This window comes from Cladophialophora immunda (assembly GCF_000835495.1).
Source record: "Cladophialophora immunda strain CBS 83496 unplaced genomic scaffold supercont1.2, whole genome shotgun sequence".
Taxonomy (NCBI): Eukaryota; Fungi; Ascomycota; class Eurotiomycetes; order Chaetothyriales; family Herpotrichiellaceae; genus Cladophialophora; species Cladophialophora immunda.
The window spans coordinates 2,276,029-2,302,560 of NW_015622542.1; the positions used below are offsets into that span (position 1 = coordinate 2,276,029).

General features: G+C 50.4%; 8 protein-coding genes across 9 annotated transcripts; 3 read left to right on the forward strand and 5 right to left on the reverse strand.

The window, feature by feature from the left end:
- Positions 1 to 592: 592 nt before the first annotated feature.
- On the reverse strand, positions 593 to 1,225 carry PV07_03100 (uncharacterized protein; the record flags this gene model as incomplete). Its single annotated transcript, XM_016389765.1, has 2 exons — positions 593 to 940; positions 1,004 to 1,225. 2 exons carry the CDS (start codon positions 1,223 to 1,225, stop codon positions 593 to 595), a joined length of 570 nt encoding a protein of 189 aa, XP_016251667.1.
- Positions 1,226 to 3,879: 2,654 nt separating this feature from the next.
- PV07_03101 (uncharacterized protein) lies at positions 3,880 to 5,494 on the reverse strand. The gene is made up of 3 exons (XM_016389766.1): positions 5,327 to 5,494; positions 4,887 to 5,268; positions 3,880 to 4,829 (listed from the first exon to the last, which is right to left on the reverse strand). Exons 1-3 carry the CDS (start codon positions 5,444 to 5,446, stop codon positions 4,705 to 4,707), a joined length of 627 nt encoding a protein of 208 aa, XP_016251668.1. The 5' UTR covers positions 5,447 to 5,494; the 3' UTR covers positions 3,880 to 4,704.
- A 385-nt stretch (positions 5,495 to 5,879) lies between these two features.
- On the forward strand, positions 5,880 to 7,256 carry PV07_03102. 2 transcript variants are annotated; one of them, XM_016389767.1, is made up of 3 exons: positions 5,880 to 6,332; positions 6,391 to 6,644; positions 6,721 to 7,256. In XM_016389767.1, exons 1-3 carry the CDS (start codon positions 6,041 to 6,043, stop codon positions 7,009 to 7,011), a joined length of 837 nt encoding a protein of 278 aa, XP_016251669.1. In that variant the 5' UTR covers positions 5,880 to 6,040; the 3' UTR covers positions 7,012 to 7,256. The 2 variants fall into 2 exon arrangements, with proteins under 2 accessions (XP_016251669.1, XP_016251670.1); XM_016389768.1 differs by having other exon boundaries at positions 6,391 to 7,256.
- Positions 7,257 to 9,106: 1,850 nt separating this feature from the next.
- PV07_03103 (uncharacterized protein) lies at positions 9,107 to 9,957 on the reverse strand. Its single transcript, XM_016389769.1, has one exon. It carries the CDS (start codon positions 9,887 to 9,889, stop codon positions 9,155 to 9,157), a length of 735 nt encoding a protein of 244 aa, XP_016251671.1. The 5' UTR covers positions 9,890 to 9,957; the 3' UTR covers positions 9,107 to 9,154.
- Positions 9,958 to 12,070: 2,113 nt separating this feature from the next.
- On the reverse strand, positions 12,071 to 13,015 carry PV07_03104 (fumarylacetoacetase; the record flags this gene model as incomplete). Its single annotated transcript, XM_016389770.1, has 2 exons — positions 12,071 to 12,538; positions 12,596 to 13,015. 2 exons carry the CDS (start codon positions 13,013 to 13,015, stop codon positions 12,071 to 12,073), a joined length of 888 nt encoding a protein of 295 aa, XP_016251672.1.
- A 579-nt stretch (positions 13,016 to 13,594) lies between these two features.
- PV07_03105 (uncharacterized protein) lies at positions 13,595 to 14,377 on the forward strand (the record flags this gene model as incomplete). The annotated part of the gene is made up of 1 exon (XM_016389771.1): positions 13,595 to 14,377. One exon carries the CDS (start codon positions 13,595 to 13,597, stop codon positions 14,375 to 14,377), a length of 783 nt encoding a protein of 260 aa, XP_016251673.1.
- A 6,759-nt stretch (positions 14,378 to 21,136) lies between these two features.
- PV07_03106 (uncharacterized protein) lies at positions 21,137 to 23,067 on the forward strand (the record flags this gene model as incomplete). The annotated part of the gene is made up of 3 exons (XM_016389772.1): positions 21,137 to 21,182; positions 21,233 to 22,838; positions 22,894 to 23,067. 3 exons carry the CDS (start codon positions 21,137 to 21,139, stop codon positions 23,006 to 23,008), a joined length of 1,767 nt encoding a protein of 588 aa, XP_016251674.1. The 3' UTR covers positions 23,009 to 23,067.
- A 1,926-nt stretch (positions 23,068 to 24,993) lies between these two features.
- Positions 24,994 to 26,046, reverse strand: PV07_03107 (uncharacterized protein; the record flags this gene model as incomplete). Its single annotated transcript, XM_016389773.1, has 1 exon — positions 24,994 to 26,046. One exon carries the CDS (start codon positions 26,044 to 26,046, stop codon positions 24,994 to 24,996), a length of 1,053 nt encoding a protein of 350 aa, XP_016251675.1.
- Positions 26,047 to 26,532: the final 486 nt, after the last annotated feature.

Consider the following 26,532-nt stretch of genomic DNA (forward strand, 5'->3'; position numbering starts at 1 on the left):
CGCTGGCAAGCGGTAGCAGACTTTGAAGAGTGAGGATCTTGGACATCTGACTGCGTCATCGGTGCGGATCTGGAACGTCCAGGACTTGGATCAAGACGATGTGGTGTGCCTTCGTTGGTGATGTCGATAAAGGTCAGTCGAACCCGCACAAAGGTCGCTGACAAGCAGAAGGGGGAGGGATGTCGAGGGATCGAGGGGTGGAGGGAAAGTCAGGGGGAGCCTTGGTCGCACCTGGCACCGAGACCTGGCGAGCTGGCTTGCTAGGACGGCATCTTCTTGACCCGAAGATTACGTGCAGGTTGTATAACTGCGGGTCCGAGGCCCAGCAGCGGCTGCCCCGGTCCTATCATAACGAATAGGGACATCGTGATCCGGGGTCCCAGCAAAATCTAGATCTTACCGAATCTGTGCAAGCCTATGTAGGTAGTATCGTGTGCCACACCCAGCGGCTGCCCACTAGGTCCAGCAGCAATTACTCTCCCACCATCGATAGAGTGAGGCTATTTCATAACAGGAAAAATTTATAGTCATTCAAGTCAGTCCTTGGATCTCGCCAATTTTGGCAGAAAGTTTTTGTAGTATAACAATCTCTTTAGTGACTCTTGAAGTTCGCCGTGCTGGGATGATCTGACGACAGCCCCGACAATTCCTCACCCAGCACCTGGCCTTGGACCCGGACCGGTAGCGCTTCGAGGAGAACAAAGGCCACCCGAACCCAGTTTTCCTTGCTCGGATTGTACCAGCTGTGTTTGGTGGCTCGTTGGACCACCACATCTCCGGGGCGCATCAACTGCGTCTCTCCAGAATCCAAAATCAATTCCGCTTCTCCGAAGATTACGATACCGTAGTCGACGGACTCGGTGCGGTGCATGGGGGCCCGGCCTCCGGGCTCCATATCCACGATTCTGCACACCGAACCACCACGGATCGAGAGGGGCAGCTATGTTACAGATCTCCGAGTCAATCATCTGTGACTGTCGAGCGTGCAGTGTTAAGTACTCACGTCTTGGTTCGCTTCGTTCACACAGATGTCCTCTTCGTTCTCGAGGTCTATCGGTGTCTTTACCGTGCTGTAGACGGTGTTGTACTGAGCAACACCTCCCAGGACGGGCTTGAGATGACCTTGGTCGACGGTGTGAAAAACTGCTTGGCCTGCGTCATTGTGAGAGGTTATCAGCCTTTTACCGACGGGAAGATTGTTGGGGATGGCTTGGTTCGTAGACATGGTTGGTGCAATATTGTAACAAAGCCTGAGAGAACTGCAAGATTTCCAATGCATCTATCCCAGAGAATGGCAGACAAACCTTTCTCTGGGAAGCTGATGACTTATTGTTGTTCTCATCTTTGACGAGACACCAGCCGACGAGCTAGCTACGGTGCCACTTCGTACTTTCCCTTGGACTGCTGGCAGAGAATTGTCTTCAGCGAGAGGTTTAGAGTCGATTTCTAAAAACTGAATGTTCGGACGTTCGGACCGAATGGAGCACCTGGGCCAACACTCTCCAATGGCATGATATCTACCTCTAGGTATGTACACATGCTCCGATGTGCGCTATGTACAACACTCGGTAACCGGCCCGTCCACGACCCGAAAAAGTGGGACGCGGAGCACCAGACGCTAAAAGTCTCTCTGGACGTGCTCACTTGCTACCCCGGTCTTGGGTGAAGGGCCCTGGCTTGGTGATCTGAGGCCGTACGACGGCTTGTTACGATCCCATCTGTCTCAATTCTATAGCATGAGCTGACCTTCGGGGCAAGTATCTGGATCGCAAAAGGAGGTATCATTGTCATAGTTGGAAGCCATCACCATAAACACCACAATGCCTCGGAGCGAATGCGGCGACTTTGATTCATTGAGAGTCTCTTCCTACAGTAATTTCATCCATATTTGGCATGGGCATCCTCACGAGTTCGCGTCGTTCAAAACAGCCCTAACAGCCCTTTCAACCAGCTATTCCTTCGTCATTTAGGTGACGTGCTCCAGTACAAACGGGATGAGGCCAGGTGCGAACACATTTGTGGCTTCTCATTGCTCAAAACGTCCGATTGTACACGCCGTAGTGGGTCGGCTTCCCCTTCAATAATGTTTCCCACTCAGGCAAAGCCATGATTGGCTTGGCCCATCGATTCATGCCCTCGGGAACCAAGTCCTCATGCTCCGTCTCCTGCAAACGAGCAACAAATACCGCCACGTGAGCGTCGAGAGCCGTGGGATGCTCTCCGCCAAGAAGCCACGGGCTCCCTTCAGTCGCCTGCTGAACGCGAATCGCCTCGACCTTTTCAAGGTACTTCCTCGAGTCCTCGTTCGCTTGGCGGCAGGACTCGTCATCGACCTGAGGCTGCTGTTGGGACGTATCGCTGTGAGAAAAAAAAAAGGGTCAGCCATGGGCTCGTTGCAGGAATGAGACACAGGCCATTCGAACGCAAAGGGATCCGGGACTGACTAATTGCGTTTCCATTCCAGAGCATTTCTGTATTCTACTGAGATGTCGGCGCGGGCCAGCCTTTCATCGGTGTATGAAGTGATGTTCTTTATCCAGGCCTGGTGTCGCGGTTTGAAGAACGCCAAAGCCAGGAAACTGATCCCATGCAGCTCTTGGATCAATTCCCTGATCGTGGCGGCGTGTTGTGGAGGACACAGGCTTGGGTACAACTCAAAAAGATAGTATGTGATCTCCATGCTGTCCGCGATAGGTTTTGGGAGAACCGCTTTATTGACCAGAGCGGGGACCTGTTCGATCACCAGTCAGTCATCTAATTTTCCGGGATATATTCGAAGCGAGTGTCTCCCTACCTGGCCTCTGGGATTGACTTGACGGAGATAAAATTCCTGCAGTTGGTCCGAGTTGTAGATGTCGATTTCGTGTTCTACAAATTCGATTCCAGGTACTTCGAGTCCTGCGAGTTTTCCAAACAAAATGCACAGACGGACTTGCAAAGCGCAAATGGAGAAGGGGTTGTGGTATAGATCGTAAGGTGGCGGTGGCTGCTGCAGATTGATAGAGCCCATGATGGATTTGGTTTCTTTGATCAAGTCAAAGCCACTTATGCTCGAATGAAGAAGCCGCTCATATATACATCCTGAAAGTCAACCAACCCCCAGACTGTACGATCGGACCCCCCATTGCTTGTGTGTCCGACTCCTGACATCTTGAGACCCAATGTGTATCATTTCGTACCGTTCGGCCCGAGTCTAGCTACGAGTTCATAGAAATGCTGTTGCGTATCATGTTCAGCCCACACGAAATCATAGTAATGAGTCAATGACTCACCGCGAGAGCTCCTCGCCAGCCTGAAAGCGGTCCTTGGGTAGCCTTTAAGAAACTTGGGCCGTGGCCTCATCGGATGACGACCCGAACAATCCGAGATATTTTTGCAAATGCAGCAGAACGCTTCGCATATAAGCAGCGTTCAAGGAATTTTATCAATGGGCCCTTAAATGCAACTACTGTTATCGTGGCAAGAACAAGATGGCAACTACGGTCAACGAGTCTTCTGGCGTCAACGATCTTCACTTGAAAGGGCAGTGCAATTGCGGCCAGATAAAGGTCGTCATAAACACCAAGGTCGCCAGCTTGATGGTTAAAGGTGGCACCTGGTGCCATTGCGCCCATTGCAATAGGGTGGGCGGCCCTAGTAAGTGGCCTACCCAGCCAGTTTAATGCTGTCTACAGCCAAATACTTGATGCTGATACTGCTCGATGAATGTCTAGCTGGTATGGAATACCTTCTGCTCCCAGACACCGATGTCTCTTTGGAAGGGAATCCGCATTCGTGGATCGACGAACACACAGACAGCGGCCGGAAACTGGAAAGGCAGTTTTGCTCCAACTGCGGATGGTGAGGGATCCTATAGAGTCCGAAGCTCGCTCCATCGTACTGATATGACGGGACATTAGCCCTATCCGGGGGTATACCATTGCTTTCCCGGGACAGTCGTGTAAGCTACAGGGTATCCCGAGAACAAAACCCTCAAGCATGCTGACTAGTTGTATTTGCAGTCCTTTCGTTAGGTCTGTTCCCAGAGGCACCAAAGCCGGTGTTGGAGTGTTTTGCGAGAAGTAAGCCACAGTGGGTGGCCTCCGCCGACGGGGCACTCGTATTCGACAGCAGCCCGGGTATTCGAGATCGGCTCAAGAAAAGTCAACAGGAACACCAGTGAACCTATCTCTCCATCCGAGCTTGGCTCTCGGGATATCATGAAGAATGGCACGGACCGGCTCGCTAGCAAACTAGAAGCATGCTCACATGGACCCTTCTTCTCCATATAGAAATCATAGATAATGGAAAGGTCCCGCCCTATAAATGTAGTCTGGACACTTTCGGGCTCCAGAGCGGATTTGGACTCTCGGCAGTACTCGAGCCACATGGGGAAGAGGAATATAGTAAGGGAGTATAGGTAAGCAAATGTCCTCAGCCAAACCTGTCCCCGGACACAACCTTGTACGAAGTACGAGGAGGCGGAGGAGATGAACCGACGAGTGCTGGCAGAAGGGAGAAGGAGCTAGGGGTGGATCATCCCTCCACGTTGACGAGCTTCCAGCCGCTGGTAACAGTGCCCTCCCTGTCACCCCCAAGAGATCACTCCCTGACGTGTATGGCTCATACGTATCCTTCTCTCGTTACACATTCTTCTCGGGTGATTCCCGCGGATGCTGGCTCCGTGCTTAACGTCTGACACGAAGCATGTTGTCAACATTCTTGTCAATCTCGGCTTTGAGTATCTCGACTCGTTCGATCTTTCTTCATATCTCGCAGAACCGCATCTCTGTCACGCTTCTTTTCCTCCTCCTTCTGGGCCTTTCTGGCTTTCTCTTGTTGTTTGGAAGCTGTCAAGAGCGTCAGTGAAATAATCATCAATAGGCTGTTAGGGGTGAACAACGGACCCTCACTCTGCTTTGCCAGCGTCAGTACGCTGTAATCACGATGGCGCATCATCCACTTTGCTTCTTTGATGAATTCATGACCTATTATAATAGAATATCTTGTCTTCTCCATCACATAAAACTTCTGAGTGTGCACTGACGACGTGGCGGTTTTGAACCGAACTGTGATCTCACCAATTGGAGTGATGGTGCGTCCTTCCGCAGTGTCGAAGGACAATCCTTCGCTACATCTCTTGATTGGAGCATCGAGTAGATTGGCGGTGTCGACATCTATAAAATTTGCATCTGCACCAGTATCCAATAGCGCTAAAAATTTTCCTCGTCTGCCATTTGGCCCTGTGACCTGAAGATGGGCGCGGTTGAAACCTACATCCTCCTCGACCTGTCCTCACAATGTCTAAGTACTGGGTGCATTTTATCTGGGTGGGCTTATAGCTTACCTTTTCTACTTCAATATCGAACGCTGGATCAAGAATTTTTGAGATGAATTCTATCGCAATCGCGACTGAAGAGGGGCGAAGGAGTGCCAAGGTGGTCGCCGCAATAGTAACAGGATCCATAATGATGGACAAGGATATTGAATCGGCTCTGGAGAGTTGGGATTTGACATGACCATAGTCAGTGTCATGAGCAGAGCCCCCGATTTTATGAAAGAATGGGGCAAAGTGAGTAGCGCCATGCCACCAACGCACATGATCAAAGTTGTTCTGCGCAGATGGCGATGCTCGTAGATTATCGGGGCACCCTCGTTCTTGGCAGTCTCGGCGTAGCCCTGCTATTGGGTGATGGCTATCCAGGGTAGCCTTATCGTCCTTAGCCTTACAGGGCGGTGCTCGTAAAGAGTATTCCCGCATTGTGGCAGTGTCGGCGCTGGCCTGCTATTGGTCAATTTTTATTCCTGCATCGCCTCACAGACAGCGCCAGTAAGGCAGCCTCCTGATTGTTTAAATTTCATCCTCCATCCCTCACAGGGCGGTGCGCGTAAAGAATTGTCCCGCCTCGTGTTGTGGCAGTTTTGGCGCTAGTCTGTTGTCGGGTAAATAGTCACTTTCTGTAAATTCCAGCTGGAAGCCATCCTTTTGTTCGAAATCTACAAGCTGTTTGGCGGCCCTCTGATTCTTACGGCGTCTGCTGCTGCTCAGTTCGAATTCACCATGGACCTTCTCGACGGGTATCCGAAATATGCACATCTGGTTAGCCACTATCCGGGAATGGCCATGTATCGTCGCTTTGCCCGTCTCAATGCCCAAAACCTACTTTACATGCAAAGCGAGCTTGCTCATCTGGAGCTGGAGCTGGACACCATCGCTAAAGAAGATAGCGAGTCTGACGACGCAACACGTCAATCATTTCAAACATACGCATACAACATGAGGCGTGCCCAGGGAGCCGATGCGAATCAATGGAAGAAAGTGATTGAGATACGAAACTGTCTCCGAGAATATAGTAAGCACTCCCTCTGGGGGGTATTTACTGCCTGCCGCGTGCTGACAGCCGCCGAAAGATGAGGCATTACTTCAGAATCTGGCCCTTCACTCGTTGCCAAAACCGCGGTCCCATGATAGATCAATCCTAAAAGACTGGCTCAATCGCCCTGAAGGTGGAAATCAATTCTTTCGTGGCCTTGAAGATGAATTTTTGGACAGTTCGGATCTCATTGCTATTTCTAAACATCAAGCCACTGATGATCTTTTTACCCGATGGGTGTCTCAGACCGTGGTACCATTGGCTCACAAATCTTTCTTGCATAGATATAAGGTTAACCCAACCTTTTGGCCTTTGCATTGTTCACAACATATTTTGAGACTGTTGCTAACCTTTCATTGTGTTTTAGAAATCGGTCTCGACCTACGAGAAAAGCGGACTGGCTGACTATCCTGATTCGAAAATCACATCCGCCGCTAATGTCATTAGTATCGTGGTGTCCTCCCTTCTACCGAGTGCTTCAATATTTGGGCTGTATTTTATTCACAATCTTCTAGCGCGCCTGGTTGTCATTATGGTTTTCTCAATAATGTTTTCGGTTTGTCTGGCTATTTTTACTAATGCAAAGCGAATTGAGATTTTTGCTGCAACTATAGCATTTGGCAGTGTGCAGGTTGTATTCGTTGGAGGCACAAGCTGAGGAGGGAGACTGAGAACCTAAGTCGGGTGGACGTCGTAGTCCTCGGTGATAGCAATGCTCCAGTTCGCCATACCCGTAGCACCTTTTTCAGCTTGTTGGGACGTCGAGATAAGTCCAGGCCTCGGCACACCGATGACGTCCTTCATCGGCGCCTGGTCTGCGCCTACGACCACGCCTGGCCCATATGTACGAGTGTTTGAGCGGGTCTGGCGGCTGTTTCCGAGTACACCCTGACAATGCTTGGCAGATTGTTCGTATTGAAGATTTTCAGTATCAGACGGTACGACTAACCACTGACTTCTTGTTACGGTTACAAGTGACTGACCATGTCCACTTTGACGAGTCATTTTAAATGCTCGGGTCACACCTGATCCAGGCCGAGCTTATTTTAGATTGAGGTCCAGAAAGTAGGACCTCCTACTTCAGCTTATCTCCATGGCACATCGCAGCGCGACCAATTAAATGCAAACACCTTGAGCCATTGACATTCCTGCACAAGGCTGAGCCACCCGCCACAAGGCTGTAGTCTTTTATTCGCCGAGGCGCACACACCTGGTCAGGCTCCGCACTGGTATCATATTCACATCATATTTGCACACATGTCTTATGGGACTCTCTGCTTATTCCAACCGTCTGAAAAAGACTTCCTTATTCAACACTACTCATGCCACAGTCTCGTTACTCGCTCCCTATTAATATCTCGGGTCCCGATCTTGAATCATGTCTGTCATGCAATCGTAGCTTCGTATAGGCACTATTCGCCTCTCTGCTCTCCTCTTAAGAGCGACACAACTTTTCCAATAGTGACGCCCGTTGTCTCTGGCAAGCCAATGTGGTGGAATGCGTCCGACCTAGGACTCTGTCATACCCTATGACTGCACGGTCATAGAGATCGAATGCTTGATTGTAGTTCCGGAGTTGGTCGAGTAGATGTGCGAGGCAGTAGACACTCGTAAACGTGTCGGGGTGATCCACCCTAGCTCCTTCTCCCTCCCCGCCAGCGCTCGTCGATTTATCTACTCCACCTCCTGCTACTTCCCTCGACATTATAGCACTACTACTAGATTGTTTACGTTTATTAACGTTTCGTGATGATCCTCCTCTAGCTCCTTCTCCCTCCCTGCTACCGCCTATCGATTAAGCATTTCTGCCTCCTCGTACTTCCCTCGACATTTCATCTATATCGCGAGTCTGGCCATACTGTCTAAGGTTTGAGCGTCACTGACTCCTAAAATCGCCTCTCGAGTTTCAAAGCTGCTACGCGCCATCCTTTCGGCCACAACATATCGCCCAACCGCCGAGCTATACCACGTCCCTCGGTATTGGATAGTCGCCCATATGAGAAGATGCTCTTGACTCGTCAGCTGATATCCTTTCGTGGCTTCGACGTGTGGGGATAGCACCTGGCATGTCGCACAGTTGGCGTAATGCCCGGTGGGAAATGCCGCCCCTAGAATGTCAACATATCGCTCCTGCCACTGGGTTAGCTTATCGCGAATTTCAAGCCACTTTTTCGTCAAGAACTGCACGAGCCGATGCATCTGGAGAGAGCCTATTGGTGCCGAACCGTTTCGGTTAATGGATCACTATTAGTCCAATGTGGCTAGTGACTTACCAATTCGGAAGGCGATGCGCAGAGGCTCCGGCATGTTTGGCCAGCATGGCCAATCTCGCCTTAATCTACATCTATTAGGGCCGGTGGAAGGAGGCGTAAGAGTTTAATGTCCAAGTGATAGAGTTAGGCTGCTCTTTATTGGCAATCTCGCCTCGACCTATGCCATTCAAGGCTCGCTCGCCCAGTGCTCGGGCGCGCTCCCCCTCCATGCTCTGCTGTGGCTCCTTCGACGCTCTCTCGTGTTCGGCCAGGCCTCTTCCGTGCTCCGTTACGTGCCGGATTTAAGCGGCCTCGCTCCTTTCCTGAACAAAAATGGCAAGGGATAAAGCACATTCGGGGTATGTATAATAAGTCAAGAATTAGCGCTGTCGCACCGTTCTCCGAACCCTTTAAACTACGTAAGCTATGAGGCTAAACAAGGCTGATTCCTTATATAGAACTTACCCTGGAGCTAACAGGGCTAAAATCTGGGGTCAGGCGGACTCGGTGGTGCTCGCGGTCCAATAAACTCTTCTATGATCGCAATGACTACCAAGGGATATCACCATCTTTATCGGAAAACGTCATTGTCGGGCCTCCCTTCGCAGCAGTCGCCAACTCAACGATACGCTGTGCTCCCTGTTCAGGCGAAGACCCGTATGGATGGTTGTTCGTAAGCTTAGTCTTCACTAATCCAGGGCATACCGCATTCACCATGGCTCCGACGTCTTCAAGGATCCTGGCATAGTTGACTGCCAGCATATTCAGGGCGGCTTTGCTGCAATCGTACGCCCGGTAGTCCAGGTTGTAGTACATGGTCGAATTGTTAGTCGCCTCAGAAATCGATCCCATGCGCGACGTGACAAATAAAACTCGTGTTGATGAGGATTTGCGCAGTAGCGGCAAAAATGCTTCCGTCAAGCAGGCCGCTCCGATGATATTGGCGTTGAAAGTCTCGGTGAAAAGCTCACGTGTCGATCGACCATCTTTCCGAGTATCAAGCATGATGCCGGCGTTGTTGATCAGCACGTCCAACACTCCGAATTCACGTTCGACAGCCCCAACAGCTGCTTCAATTGACTGGTCTGAGGTGATGTCAAGCTGGACCGAGGAAGCTGAATTTCCAGCTGCTGCCAGGGAAGCTGCAACCTTTCCTCCGGCATCTGCGCTTCGGGAGCCAACGATGACATGGAATCCATGATCCTGGGCAAGTTGAGTGGCAACAGCAAGTCCAATGCCAGAGTTGGCACCAGAGATGAGTGCAATTGTTCTCTCAGCAGACATTCGTGTTTTAGTTTCTTAGGTTTTCAGTAGGTGGAAAGTGTTGATTGTGAAGTGCAGGGACGGCAGAGGGCTTAAAGACTGGAACATTGGCCGATTAATTCAGCATATTTCCACGTCAATATATAAGCTGAGTCTGCGGCAAATGAGCTTGTCAGACAGATGAAGAGGAAATGGTGCAAAATGTAAACGGCGAATTGCGACGCTGCTTAGTTGCATTTTTCCTGTCACATGAGACCTTCTGTTGCGACCATGCCCGTATCCCTGGCGTTCAATATTTCTAATATTCCTACCCAAGGGCCGGGTTGACAGGGAGCGCGGAATTTCATCGAGCTTGAGAAGAACTCGACAGACTGTATAATCGATCACTTCAGTGAGGCCGGCTTTTGAGTACATCAATACTACGCATTGAATACTCTGTGCTACCAGAACCTCAATCTCGACACGTTTTGCACACGAGAAGTTGGCGTGACTATTGATGTTCTTGCTACAAATTCGATGGCGTATGTTGAGCCTTTAATCTGGGGCCTGCCCAAGAAGTACAGGGCCGCTATTTTTGGTCTGGAATACCATTCCTAGATCCAGAGTTCTTCCTGTAAAATCTAACGATGACCCTCTCTCGCAGAATTGGTGTCGTTTCCGCTGGCAGGCATTTCATGCTGTCCCGGTGCGAGGACCTCGCCGAGCTTATTGCCCGCCACCTCCAAAGGCTGACAATCTAGCAGCACAAACAACATCCTGGCCCACTGAGTCGAGCTTGGATTTCTCCACGCATGCATTGTCCCCCGCTGAACTGCGACATCCCCTTTTTTCATGAGATGGACCTCCCCAGAATCCAATATCAATTCCATCTCTCCTTCCATCAAGATGCCATAATCAAGACTTTTCGTCCGATGCATCTGCGGATCATTGCTGGGTGAGAAGTCGGTGAGTCTGCACACACTGCCACCCGGAGAGACAAGGCCAACCTTTCCAGCTGCCACTTTCTCGTTGTGTTTCTTGATGTCCGCATCCTCGTTGAGGTTGGGCAGTGGCTCGGAAGTTGTGTAGATGAGACTCATGCAGACTGCACCGTTTCGCATTGACTGCCATTGGACTGGCTCAATGGACCCGGCAACGGCTTTCCCCTCTCCATTGTGTGCCGTTATCAGCCGCTGACTCCCTGGAATACCGGAAATAGAAGCCTCGGTGAAGTTCATTGTGCTGTTGAGGCTATTGCTATTGCTGCCCATTGCGATTGAGATGCGTCGCTGTGTCTGGTCGAGACGATTTGGTCATGAAGGAGCAGATGAAGGCATAAATAGAAATGCTAATACGATGCCCTCGGTGTTCCTGTTGGAAGATCAAGGATCTTTTATGACTTTAACCGGTCTTCCCAGTTCTCAAGCGCGAGACATGGCTCACCAAGGGGAGACTCTGCGCAGTCAGCGAGGGTAAGCTGTGAAGGAACAAGTCCCACGAAACGCTCTCACGACGAGTAAATGCTCCGTAAATCCCACGAACCCAGACGAAAAGCATTGCGTGATTCTTTGTTGCTAATCATTCCGGCCTCGGAGAATGAGTTTTCGTCGATGGAGCGTTTTAATCAAGAATTCTCCAGACCATTTCCCGAGGTCGATGCGAATTTCCCGTACCTCAACAAATATGCTAGCGTGGAAGGCTGTGGTCTAGGCTGTCTCTTTAATCTATTTTGTGCCTATTGCAGGCAGGATTTTCCCTTCGCAGACTCCAAAGCTAATCGGGAACGCTTCCCCTGTATGAGTTCTTTCAACTCTGAAGCTCACCGCATCTCCATCCAGCAGCCACGGGCGACTAATCCGTCCACCCCGGTACTCTGCTTCAAAAGGTTTTGTACCATCCCTGGCCAACTCCAACAAACACCCGAGCTCGGCTGTCGTCGGTCCAGACAACGTGCCAGACGCGAGGAGATCTCCTGGGCGCATTGGGCACCCACCTGCAGTGTGGTGAGCGAGCATTTGAGAGAAGGAAAAGAGAACGTTTTTGGTGTTGCACTGGCCGAGCTGGTATTCTTGGGATCCGACTAAATAGTGTCAATACATTCTGAGAGCAAGAGGAAAGGTTCAGCGTCATCTACCTTTGATAAAAGCGGTAACTGGGATGTCGTAGACTGACTCCGTCTGCGTTGCCTTTAGGTAGGGCAGTGGAGAATTCTATTGTCATCACTTAAGCAAAGAACTCCATCGACACAATGATAACGCGGGATAAACTGACCTCCAGTAGTGGTGCAGTCCGGAAAGGCTCCAGTGCTTCCAAAGGGATAATCCAAGGAGAGATGGACGTCGCGAAATTTTTGCCGTTTAAAGGACCCATGAGTCCAGTCTCTGCCCTCTGGATGTCACGTGCAGACCAGTCGTTCAGGAGTACAAAGCCGAAGATGTGGGATTCAGCCTCATCAACGCTAATAGGTGTTCCTATCTCATTTCCTCCACCGATGAAAGCGGCGAATTCGACTTCGAAATCAAGCTTCTGACTTGGTCCGAAGGTTGGTGAATCATTCGACAAAAACTGGCCTTTTGGCCGTTGAATAGGGGTTCCGGAGACGACAATGGAAGAGACACGGCCGTGATAGCCCAGTGGCATTCTCCAGAAATTGTGCGGTAGGTGCGTACCTGGCCTGACTATCTCGGTACACTTGTGCGATAGTCAGCTCTCCATTGTCCCCGTAGCAATGTCCTCTATCGCGCTTACATTTCGGGCATGGTAAGGACTTGTGAAGAAATCAGTATAGTCACCGATGGCCATTGGAAGATGCATTTGGGCCTCTTCCATTGGAATAAGTGCTGCATTTCGAAGCTCAGCATTGTCTCGGAGGATGTCGGCAGACAAGGTGTCCGAGCTTAATATTTCTTGCAAGAACCGTCGTACTTTGTTGTGTACCTCGTGTCCGAGGCCTGCATAACAGTTCAATGTGGCCTGCTCCAAACTGCTCAGGTCGAAATCCAACGGCTTGAATACCTGCTTCTGAGCGAGAATTCTCAAGTCGAGCACATTGCTCCCGATTGCCACTCCGATGCGGTGCCTCGAGTCATCCGAAGTGCTGAAGACGCCGTAAGGGAGATTCTGTAATGAGAATCCAGGTTGCGCATCGGTCGACACCCATGATGACATCTTTGCAATCACCAAAGTGTCCTTCAGGTCGAATATTGCTGCACGATAGTGCTATGTATTGCCTTGACTATGCGACTTTTGACGATCGGTGAATTTAATAGATTCCTTTTTGTGATTTTTTTTTTCTTTAAAACTTTGCCGTTTATGCTCTGGTTTTTCCATGCAGTCGCGCTCATCGTAATTGGTAAGGGGAGTCGACGCATTTACCGACGGGATGCCCCGGTTCCCAGGGTAGACACATTATGTTGATGCTGTCCGGGGAATTGGAGATTTTCCGCGATCGCTACACTGACTTGGTTGAGCCAGCCGTATTTCTAGGGACCAATAACATTGTCATCTCCATCCGTGCCCGAGTCAAACAAGCACCTGTTCGGGTAAGTGCTACATTTATGGCTTAAGACAGGAATTTTTAACTCCCTCATGTCACACCTTCAACGATACTCCTTGTAAGTTGTCGGCATCCATCCGAGGGCGGCTGATCTCTTAAGAAGGTCCCTTCTCCTAAAGATATAAGCAGAAGGGTTGTTTTGGCGTGCTGCTAGAATATCCACCCTGGTAAGCTTGTCAATAAGCAGGAACATGACCGAGAAGCCGACGCTGGTCTTCGTCCCGGGCGCGTGGCACTCATCAGCTTGCTATGGCAAAGTGATCGAGTGTCTTCAATCCTGCGGATACACGTGCAAGACCATGGAGCTTGCCACCGTGAACCCTGCGAACCCGGCCATCGACGACGCAGACACAGACTCGGAAATTATATCCACGACCATCGAGAACATCTTATCGACAGGCAAAAATGTTTTCCTGGTTGTCCATTCCTACGGTGGAATCCCAGCGTCAAGCGCTACACACTCGTTCAGAGACCGGACATCTCCTGGCGTCATGGGGATAGCAATGATTGCAGCATTCTTGCCTCCGCCAAAGACTTCATTAGTAGCGCTGCTAGAGAAGCATCCGACCACTTCGGAGTCGGGCTTCCATAAGTTCGATAGCACAGGACATCTAATTGAAGTTGGTGGTGCTGGACCAGAAACTCTACTCTACAATGACCTTCCCGCAGAAGAAGCTGGTCTGTGGGCATCACGACTCCAACCACATTCATGGATATGCAACATCAAGCCGCCCTCTGCACATGGAGTAGGATGGCACCACATCCCTACACACTATCTGATCTGCGGGAAAGACCAGGTAGTGCCGCCGTCTCTACAACGACAAATGATAGATGATGCAAACAACACGTTAGTAAGCATGGGCTCGAGCCTGAGGATCCGTGGGGAAGTTGTGGAGTCTGGACACAGCCCTTTCCTCAGCATGCCGGTTGAAACTGCGAACTACATTCGGAGATCTGTTGGAGAGAAAATTTGAACAATGATGGAGAAGTTCGCAGCGTTACGGCACGAGATACCGCGGTTTTCTTCGGCACTAGATCAAGGGTGTACCATCCTTCAACAGGGAAATTCTCCCATTTTCCGTCTACGTGACTCAGATCCACTTTAGAGGCCTGATCGGTGCCGTGCGTGAACAACACCACAACTAGGTCTGAAGAGTCTCACGGCCCAGATGCTCAACCGTAATCTGTTGCTCAACACCCAGACTCCCGTCTGTTACGAGAAGTACTGGCAGAATCACAGTCGCTGTTGAAAAATCAACCAGGACTCCCTCTGAGTGGATGTCATCACGAGAGAAATTGGCGCGAACTGAATACGAGCTCGATGTCTCTTTGCTTCCAGAACCAGCCTGCCACCGTGGTCCATGGCTTTTCCTCGGATGCGCACTCGACTTCAAAACGTCGAATGATCTCTGGAAGAATTTTCGACATTTCCAGCATTGCAATGTTTTTGCCTACACAGCCACGCGAGCCGTGTCCGAACTAGAGATGCATAAGAAGTTAGCTCCAAACAACAGAGGCGATGATGATCGAAAAGGAGTGTATACAGTCATAAAAGTTCGCTCCATCATCTTCAAGCGGTCTGGCTCAACCTCGAGCCATCTTTCCGGACGGAATATTTCAGCGTCGGATCCAAAAATATCTTTGCTGCGGTTGACCAAGGGGGCTAGAACACCCACAATAGTTCCTTTAGGTAAGTCGTAGCCACATATATTAGCACCTTCTTGAGGTACAACTCGTTCCAGGGGAAAGCAGATCGAGGGGTGTAACCGCATGGCTTCTTTCATCACTGCCTGTCTTGAATTCTATCAGCTTCGCCCCAAAATCCACATTCACACTCTCACAAGTATTTCAGTTTTAGGCTTTCCTCGAAGGTGATCAGGGGTGAAAGTGCCCCGTTAGCATCAGCATTCACAATCTCCTGGACGAGAGACTTGTACGCCGCGGGGGTTCTGGCGAGATAGTAGAGCATGGCACGAAGTGCAATTGCGATCGTGTCACCTCCCGCCGTACTAGGAACAAGTCAGTCACCTAGTTTGCAAACAACAATAAATCCAATGCGGGCCTCGTACACATTGTTGGATAGATGATTCATGAGATCACGCTTATGGTTTGCCCTGTCCGGATCATCCTTACGTCTCAGCTGCTGGAGGAAGTCGGTTCTATCAGACAGCCTCTTTTCAAGATCGTATTGTTCAATTTGTTTCTCGATCACCTAGTAGACGAGATTAGTCAAGCGCTACCGGAAAGGTCAAAAGAATATCTCAACTCACGGCAAAGAGCGTTCCATGAGGGTCTGGAGTGTCAGGATACAACCTCGCCAGCCATTTCACCAGTCGTCTATTTCCAAGAAGATACCGATGAATCCAGGGGATTTGGCCCACAATACCGAAGTACTTGGCGCTGAAACCTCGACTGGCCACCAGCCCAAGTACATCTTGCTGATGATCCAGATATCCAAGGCGCTTCTGGAACGTGATGGCTGCAATGACGTCGAGTGCATAAAAGTGCATGTACTCAGTTATGTCAATTGCTTGTCCGTCATATTTCTTCAATATCCCGAGGAAGATCTCGGTACATTCATCGACATGAGGTTCATAGTTCCTGAGGTTTGTCATGGAGTAGACTGACGTTGTCGCACTGCGGAGCTGCCTATGTTCTTGCAGGTTCCGAGTGGTGAACATGTTCTCGAGCTGTTTTCCATCATAGTACGGTGGAGAAACGCTATAGAACTCTGACTTTGAAGTATTATCAGCCAGCACTGAATGAAGGACTTTTTTCTTGGACAGCCTACCTTTCCAAACCGGCTAGATATGCCATAAATTTGGGGAATGGCAGCAGGATCGTTGATTGAGACGTGAAATGGTCCGACTCTCACAATGTGTCCGTACTTTTCGTGAAGCTTGCCGTACTCTTCAGGGGCTTTCCCTTTGAGGATTAGAGATAGCCGGTATAATATGCTAAATTTGGCCGCCCATGGTCCTGGCACATTCCGGATCCCTTGACGATAAGCGGTTCGCAATACGTATAGACTTGCAAGACAGACAAGCCCCAAGAGAGAGTACAAGAGTGCATTCATCATGTCCATCGTCATACATCAGATGGTGACAAGGTGATTTTTAAAGCTCACTGGCAAGATTATGGAACCTTACGTTCAAATCCAAGACACTCTCTACTGGGAAGTTTGACTCGTGGGATGGGAATGAGGGAAATCCTCTCTTCAAGATGACCTTTGAATGACTAGGCTTAAGCGCGCAGCAAGCATCCTCGTGGGAGTCTAGCTTTGAAAGATCTCAGCGTTATTCAGCCGCCTCGGTAAATTCATTTGGGGGTTAATTTCACGCTCACGTGGACGTCCATCCGACCATCCGCACAGGAAAAAGGAATTTGAAATCGTCTCTTGTTACTCAGGAGGGAAGAAGAAATTGAGGCCTCTCATCGACGCATATTCAACGCGGCTCATATTGTTAACAAAGATTCTCCTCTCGTCGACCGAGCCAGCGTGCGTAATGGCGGATGGTACCCGACGGATTTTGCTCCAAGATGGCGTCGTCATCATCCATGATGAACAAGATCGCGCGAAGGCCACTCGAGTAGATGTTCTCGTCAAGGGAAACCGGATCGACAGTATTGCCGCAAACATCAAAGCAGAACCTGGTATCGAGATCATCGATTGCAAAAACAAGATAGTGGCACCGGGATTCATCGATACCCACAGGCATATGTACTCGATCGCATTAAGAGGAAGGCATGGAGACAACCTGATGGAGGATTACCTCGCCCAAGGTATGCACATAACCGGCAGCCCCCATGTTTAGCGACTAATACAAGAGCCATATGCTCATGCTCAACCGCAGGTATTTTCCAAGCCGCAAATTTTGACCCTACAGAGATCTACTGGGGCCAGTTAGCCGGGTGTTTGGAATGCATCAGCGCGGGCACGACAACAGTGGTGGATCACAGCCATTTGAACTATTCTGCAGACCACCGTACGTTACTGACAAACGCATATTTTACTTGCGGTGAGGTCGACTAATAACGCTGTGGATGCAGCCAAAGCTGCCATCGCTGCCACTGCCTCTTCCGGGCTCCGCGCGATCTACGGCTATTGTTTTAATGCGAGGGTAGAAAGCTGGTCCCCGTTCAAGACCGAACAACCATTCATCGCACCTTGGGCGATGGACTATCTGAAAACTCTTTCACTGCGCGCTCCGTTTGGGGATGGCAGGGTACAGCTCGGTGTCGCTTTCGATGGTTGGTTTCATCCAAAAGAAACACTTTCAGAATTTTTTGATAGTATCAGGAAGCTCGGGATAAAATACTTGACCACACACAACTCTCCTCCCAAGAATGGTCAGTTCATTCACCCGTCCTTTGCCAAAAAGAAACAAAATACAACACTCTTCTAACGTCGAGTCTTCTAGGCGCGCAATCTTCGGTTCAGAAAATGGATGAATTGGGACTTCTCGGCCCTTTTACAGTTCTTGCACATGCGAACTATTTGTCATCAGAAGACATCAGTCTGATCAAGAAGCGAAACGCCCACATTTCCACTACACCTTCAGTCGAACTACAAATGGGCATTGGGACGCCTGCGTGTTTCGATCCGGAGCGCGATATACAGTCGCACTCGTCCTTAGGCATAGACTGCCATAACGTCGTTCTCGCAAGCATTCCGGCCGAGATGCGCATGGCACTACAGAGCTCCAGGGGCACTTGGAACGAGAAGTTCCTGAAGCGAGAACTAAAACCCGCCCGAGTATACAAGACCGTGCAAGAGGCTTACGCACTGGGCACGATAGCCGGTGCCCGAGCAATTGGCATGGATGATCAGATTGGCAGCATCGCTCAAGGTAAACTCGCAGATATTATTGTCTTCGATGCCTTGACACCAAATATGATCTGTGGAGCACAGCTGGATCCTGTCACGGCTATCGTCATGCATTCTACACCCGCAGATGTTGTTACGACCATTGTTGATGGCATCGTCAGGAAAAAGGAGGGACAGCTGTTGCCGATCCTTCCTGATGCTAGTGCTGAGGCACTTCTTCCAATCTCGTCGGCGAAGTTGGGATGGCCCGAGGTGGCCGAGAAGCTGCTGGAAACGCGAGCAACACTACAAGCAAAAATTGACAAACTTGATTTGCACGAGGCGAAACTCGGGGCCATGAAAGTCTTTGGCTATGACCAGAGCAAGATCGTGGCCTCGATTCCAAGTTAGTTACCCATATCGCATATCGAGAAAGACACAATGATGTTGACAATTATCAGCGCGTAGAACCTTCCATTTATGATCGGAAGAAGATGATGTTGTTACTACTCCAGGATACATAATGAGATTTAGTTAGACCATACTGTTAGAGAGGTGCCAATATATCTTGAAGGAAACAGGAACTAGTACTCTTACCCGTCCAATTTCATTTATAAACCCCTTTGGATGGATGCAAGTCCTTTCCATCAAACACTACATACATTAGTCCAATACGCAGGTGCCCTGCAACATTAATGCCTGTTGCAGATCAAACTCGACGCGTGTCCTTAGCTATGGACGTTGTGTATTGTGAAAAGATGATAACGTTGAGCGCATCTGAGTTTAGCAGCACCGGTTCCCTCTTGGCCTGGTACGGAAAAAAACAAATCTACTCCTCACGCTCTTCAAAGATGTGCGCCATTGACTTTAGGCAGAGGCTCAAAGAGAGTTCCAAGTTTCGTCCAACCCGGAATCGGCGCCCGTCCCGTCGGAATGCGGATACTCTTTGGACGGCTGTACTCTCGAAGGGTCTCAATACAGTGCTCTCTCCCATACCCGCTGTGTTTAGCGCCGCCAAAAGGGGTGCCAAGGGCCATTCTGGTGTAGTTGTTGATGAAGACCATTCCCACATCAATGTCTCGTGCAGCTCTGAGAGCCTTGGTGGTATCCTGGGTGAAAATGGCGGTGACGAGGCCGTACTCGGGCTCATTGGCAATCGAAATAGCCTCTTCGTATGTATCGAACACGTTGACGGTAACAATGGGCCCGAACATCTCCTCTTGTGCAATTCTCATATCTCTTGTAACTTTAGTGAATAGCGTGGGGGCTACCCAGTAGCCATCGCTCAGGGCCGGGTCCGTAGGCAGCGCTGCTTGCGCCTCGATTTTGGCTCCTTCAGAGACGCCTAGTTTTAGATAAGCTGCCACCTTCTTCGCATGTTCCTTGGTAATCAGAGGGCCGACATGTGTTTCTTCCCGGGCTCCGTGCCCGACGACAAGGCGTTTTACGGCAGCAGCCATCTTGGCTACGACCTGATCGTGGACCCCTCGTTGCACAATCACTCTGGATGCAGCAGTACAGGCTTCCCCTTGATTGAAGTAGCCGCCGTCCATGGCACTTCGGACTGCCAAGTCGATGTCAGCGTCATCGAAGATAATGAGAGAGTTCTTGCCACCAAGCTCAAGCGAAACATGTGTAATGTTGTCTGCAACAAGCTTGCTCACCGCTGCTCCACCTCTAGTTGAGCCGGTGAAGGAGATTTTCTTAACGGTCGGATGTGAAACGAGTTTCGCAGGTATGTTCGTTCCAGCGGCCGGAAGTGCCTGGATAACCCCTGGAGGTAGCACCTCGGAGACGAGTTCGACAATCCGCATAACGGTCAAGGGTGCCTGTTCCCCAGGTTTCAGAATGATGGTGTTACCCGCTGCCAAAGCGGGCGCCGACTTTCCTCCACAGTGAATGGCGGGCCAGTTGAATGGCAGTATACCCGCGACGACACCGTATGGCTCATGGATGATTGAGGAATAAATACTGCCTTGATCGTAGAGCTCACTAGGCAGCTTGTCAACAAGTGATCCGAAGAAACGGTAGATGTTGACCACAAATGTGATGTCGGCCTGTCTTGCTTGGGTAACGGGCTTCCCGTTCTCCATGGACAGGAGATACGCCAATTCCTCGCTGTGAGCTGCCAGATGGTCGGCCGCGCGCAGCAACAGTTCTGATCGTTCTTTTGGTGTTTTCCACCTCCATAAATCGTCAAAAGCTTTCTGAGCAATGGCTACAGCCTTCTCTACCCCCTTCTCGCCGCATCCTGCTACCGTTGTGATGACTTCCCCTGTTGCTGGATTGTGGACCTCGAAGAAGTCTGCAGGGTCGTCCGAACTGAGAGAAAATCTGGTGATCTTCGCATAATGGGGAACGTATGTTCCTCCCGGCGTTTCCTGAATGGAACCCATGGTGAAGTGAGAAGAAGAACTAAAGGAAGCATAGGTATGTACTACCTAATTGCTGGTTCAACTTTACTCTAAGCTGCGAAAGGTCGACTTATTATGATTCTGCGGAAAGGTATGGGGACGACCCAAGCATCTTACTACCACGGGTCTAAGCAGCTAAACCTGGCGTGCCATGCAAGGTAGATCACATTCACGAAGGAAAATTCACGTGGCCGGGGAATGGGCCAGTGTTGCCCGAGGTTGTTCCATTTGGCGGAGAATCAAAAAAACCTCGGGACTCAATGTCATCTAAATTTACATGACCACCAAACTCCTTTGGAGCCTTTGAGCAAGATTCCAGATTGGTTGGCACTTGGTAGGCCGGAATCGGATAGGTGGCAGGATATGCATGATGGCCTCAGCATCAATAGTCGGGCCTCTTGCTGTCTGTGGATGAGAGGACTTTGGGGGTTGACTGAGACACAGTCTCAGTAATCACTTTTAAGGTCCGGCCTTGGAGAGCATTTCGATCCCTCACTATACTCTTGGACAACATGGCCGCTCACAGGGAAACCTTTGATTTCATTGTCGTTGGCGCGGGTAAGTGTGGGAAAGCTCTCACAGCGCAGAATGCGCTCAACGTATCACAGGCAATAGCGGTGCTGTCATCGCCTCGAAAATTGCGCATTCGAACGCTGCACCAAATGTTTTGTTGATCGAAGCGGGTGGTGATGCCCAGCGTCCAGAATTATATCTTCCCAGCCAGAGATACACCAGTGTCCATCACTATCCAGACATTCGTTTTGACTATCAAACAACGCCTCAAAAGCATCTCGATGGACGAATCTTGACTTACTACCGCGGACGAGGTCTAGGAGGGTCCAGCCTTGCTAACTACCTAGGCTACATACGCGGTGCGGCATCGGACTACAACACATGGGCTTCGATGGTGGGAGATGACGCTTATAAATGGGACAACGTCCTCGAACGTTACAAGGAGATTGAGAATCTGTCATTCGAGGACGACAATGACGAGAACCAGTGGGTCAAGCTGGTGGAAGGCGCTCACAGCACAAAAGGTCCACTAGGGTTACAATTGTTTCCTCGAAAACAATGGCCCCGTGGAAATGACATTCTGATGCAAGCAGCTCAAGATTTCGGCTGGCCCATCAATCCAGATCAGAACAGTGGCCATCCTATTGGACTTGCCGCAGTGACGACCACTTCATACGAAGGCTCCAGGACAACCAGTGCAACGGCATACTTAAGCAATTTGCCACCAAACCTCCATATCTGGACGAACACTATCGCCCACAGGATAATCTTGGAAGACAATCCGGCGGAAGACGTACTCCGGGCCGCTGGCGTTGTTCTTGCCGATGGACGAGAAGTGCGAGCCAAGGCCGAGACGATTTTATCCCTTGGATCTATCGATACTCCCAAGATTCTGTTATTGAGTGGCATCGGGCCCAAGGACGAACTGCAGGAGCTGGGAATCCCCTGTCGCGTCAACCTTCCTAGGGTCGGTAAAGACATGCTCGACCATGTCTTCTTGCCTTTGAGGTGGGGCTGCTCTTCTGCGTTGTCGGACAAGATGGCATATGCTAGCAACAAACCAGCCTTGCTCGCAGCTCGTAAGGAATGGCTGCGGAGTCGGACGGGCAGCGAAGCATTCAGAGAACTGGCAAACCTGGTGGGATTCCTTAAACTAGACAAAAAGCTCTATTCGCAAGAGGAACTCAGCAAGCTCCCTCGCGAAGTCCAGCAGCGAATCAACCAACCCGACGCTCCTCAATTTGAAGTCTTTCTGGCTGGCGATGTCCCGCGGGTCCTGGAAAGACAAAACGGGGAGGATGCGATAGGCATGTGTGTCATGCTCATGAATCCTCAGTCCCGGGGCAGTGTGATTCTGAGCTCCAACGATCCTCATGCCGTGCCGGTGATCGACGGCAACTTTCTGGCACACCCTTACGATCGCGCAACCTTGGTCGATGGAACAAGAGAATTGCTGAGATTTGTGAACTCGGCGCACCTCTCAAAGTACATTGGAGGTCGCTATCACGCTCCAAAGACAGACAGTAAAGAAGATGTGCTGGCTTTCATTAGGAAAGAACTTGGGAGTGTCTTGCATCCTGTCGCCACCGTGAAGATGGGACGAGCAGACGATCCAACCGCTTGCGTTGATACAAACATGTGTGTTAGGGGAGTCAAGAACTTACGAGTGGTTGACCTCAGCGTGTGCCCCGTCTTGACCAAGTACGAGTCATACCCAGTCTTCCTTTTGAAGAGCTGCGAGCTAACCTTTGAATAGCAACCACACCCAGTCAACAGCGTATTTGGTGGGCCAAATCGGATGGAAAAAGGTTGCGGAGAAGTATGGTTTACGAGATGGGCGTCGTGATACGCTCGGTCGAGAGCGTCTCTGAGAGGCGGGCGTTAAATGGTCAATACGGGACCTGGGAAAGGAACGGGCGTGCTAGTGAGGTAGTGAAGATGGCGCGTGGCCGTCAAGGGAGAACGGAGCCTAAAAACCTCTGTAGAATATTCCAGATTGTTTTGATTGCGCCGATGTGGATTGGATAGACTACGCTGAATACTCCGTTCGTGGATACCCACCTATCAGCCACAGCACAGGGTATAGGTAAATTCGAGCAGGACAGGTACTCCACGTGATCGGATTTCGGCCTCTACAGATCATTGACCGAACGGAAATACAAGGAGTGAAAGCCTTTCAGATCAAAAGCTGGCGGCTCACTCCAAAGCCAGACCGAAGCCCTTCACTGAGCAGTTATATGGGGGCCTTTTAATGAAATTCGTTGTGTCGCCTTTCCAGCAACAGATTAACAGTGAGATTGCAAGTGCTCTGTTTCGTAACAAAGACCAGATTGCTCAGAATGAAAGGCAAGATCATCCTCGAAGAACATGTTTCGATGCCTGACGAGGACATCATTGGTCGACTGAACCTCATCGCTCGCGATGGCACCGCGCTTTTCCGAGCCCTGGTCGATCTGCATGGGGCTCGACTGAAGGAGATGAACGATAATGGGGTCGAGTTTGCGATCATCTCGCAAAACGGAAGCGGACCTCAGGGTATTCACGACCCCATTGAGTCGGAAAAGTTTGCCATCAAGTCGAACAATTATCTGGCCGGCCTCGTGCGCACATCACCTGAGCGGTTCGGGGCATTTGCATCCCTACCCATGCACGATCCAAACACGGCGGTGGCCGAACTATCCCGATGCGTCAACGAGCTCGGTATGTTCGGAGCAATGTTGAACGGTGGCCAGGAGTATCTAAGAGAGGATGGCACTGCGGTCGAAGAATGGAGCTTTGATGAGCCAAAGTACGACATTTTCTGGGCCAAAGTACAGGAACTCGATGTTCCAATCTATCTGCATCCAAAATTGCCACTGCCAAAAGATTTTGCTCGTCTATACAAACATCGACCGTGGCTGGTAGGCCCAGTGTATAGCTTCGCGAGAGATTGTAGCTTCCAAGCCCTTGCCTTGTGCACGAGTGGCTTGTTCGATCGATATCCCAGGGTGAAGATCATCCTGGGGCATATGGGTACGTCTTCAAACGCACAGCTTACTTTACTTCAACTTCCTGGAAGTCCTTCAATATTAGTGACGATCCGGGCTGACTATGTCACTCTCGAATGTATAGGCGAAATGATCCTCAATCACCTCACTCGCATGGACCACTGGCTCGAGAAGAGAAGCCGAGGGCGTAACTTACCCTCGCAAAAGACACTGAGGGAGTACTTCGAGCAGAACATCTACATCACCACGGCCGGGCTCTTCTCAACCCCTACCCTTGCCCATGCAATCACTGAGATCGGTATCGGGCGAGTGCTCTTCTCGGTTGATACCCCTTATGAGAACATCACTGAAGGTGCTACGTGGGTGGACACCTTGCCGATTAGCCATACAGATGTGGCGAAGATTGGCCGCACAAATGCCCTGGAACTGTTCCCAAAGCTCAAGGATGTGTTGCGAACATCTGAAATCGAGCGTTTGCAAACTGATCGGCAGAGGCTGCTGTTCACGAGAAACCCTGGATGGTAGTGAGTAGAGCGCCTCATGGTCAATGCCAGAAAAAGTTGAGGTTTATTGACATTGTGATCACCCCAGTCCTGTGGAACGGAGGCATTGGTCCCTCTGAGGCTGAAAGAATTGATTGAATAGATGATACGTGGGCACTTGAATGGGGGTCCTACGAGCTTAGCGGATAATACCGCCGGCTTTGGCATTCATGGCCCCAGCGGCTGGTAGATTGTGATTGCTATTAATAATTGACAAAGGTTCTTCGCTCTCAGTCACAAGCTAACTTTATTCTTCTCGGAAACAATCCTTCATTCTTCCATGCTCCTGGAGCACCTGTAGTCACTGATACAAAATCCTCTGTCTAACTACGATCGAATACCGGCAGTCTCATCGATGCGATATACGTATTTCACAGCACTCGCCTTACCAGCCTGCAATCTCTCTAACCCAACTTTCACTCCGTTCAGTCCGCCGGGAATAACCTCATAGGGATGCCCACTGAACCAACCCTCCTTGAGGCCCAAACTGAACAGGCGGAACCAAGCATACCCAAAATCCGTGGGGTCATCCGGACCACCGTGCACGACGCTGACTATGGTCAAAGTCTTATTGATCGTCTCTGGGCTTACTTGCCCAGGAAGGACTAAACTGAGGTGCCCACGAGAATCGAGAACCTTCGTGATGTTCTGGTAGCTTCCCTTCTCACTGACTGCGTCAAAGGCGTACATGAGGTTCTGGCCTTGGGGGATAGCAGCACGAATTCCAGCAACGACACTGTCGTTTCCGGCACGGTAATCGACAACGGTGTCGCCTTGAGATCTATCAATGAGACCGTCGACGAAGGAGGTTCCGCGACCTGCCACGCAGATGACAGGGTGTATCTTCGAGCGCACGAGGAGTTTGACAGCGAATGCTCCTACGGCCGAAGCAGCGCCATAGACGACCACCCCTCCCGCCAGAGCATCTTTGCGTGCCTGAGACACGGTGACCCATGGCTCAGGTATGCCTAGTCGACAAAAGAGTCCCACGGCGGCCGTCATAGCAGCGAGGGGAATCGTTGCCGCCTCTTCGAACGAGGTCGAATTGGGCAGGTGGAAAGTCGTCTTTTCCCACGAAACTGCATACTCTGCGAAAGACCCGTTCGGAGTGCGTATTTGGTGGAACGCTGCAACGCGATCGCCGACCTTGAACTCGGTGACATTGGAGCCGAATGCTTCGACATACCCGGCAATGTCATCACCAGTGTTCATCCCACTAGCTTCTGGGAATCGTAGTGGATGTTTCCAATCTTTGGGGTTTGTGCCTGAGACGACGACTCTGATGAGAACCTGGTTTGCTTCGGGCTTCGGAATGGGAATGTCCTGGATCCGGACTTCAAATTGCTCGTCAGACGTCTTGAAAACGTGTGCTGATTTCATCTTTGTGAGGCAATGCGATTTTGTGAGCGCAAGGAAGAGAGAAGATTGTCGGACTAGGATGAGAGAGCGTGACGACAGCGACACCGAACGAAGGCGTACAAGAGGCTGCTTGCCTAACGGTATGGAATCGTGTAGGTTAGATGGTGACCCTTGAGGATCCGAGAGCGGGACATCAATTCGTCAAGACGAGACGGGTACCTTCACGCATTAATAATAAGCAGCGGCATTCTTGACGAAGGTAACGCATTAGTTGAGCATAAAGCTCGCAATCGGTGTGCTATGGCGCGGAGAGTCAGTCGCACGGAAAATGTGGAATGTGAAAGCCGTCTTTGATTCTCTGCACTATCTCCGGGTCGGAAATAGGAGAACTTGACGGGATTACCATCAGCCTCTCGGACGAAGCGACGCGTTATTGGGCTTCATAGCGTTATCGCACTGGAGGGAGAATTGAACGTGTACGGAGGTGTGCGAAAGGAGGGCACGTTA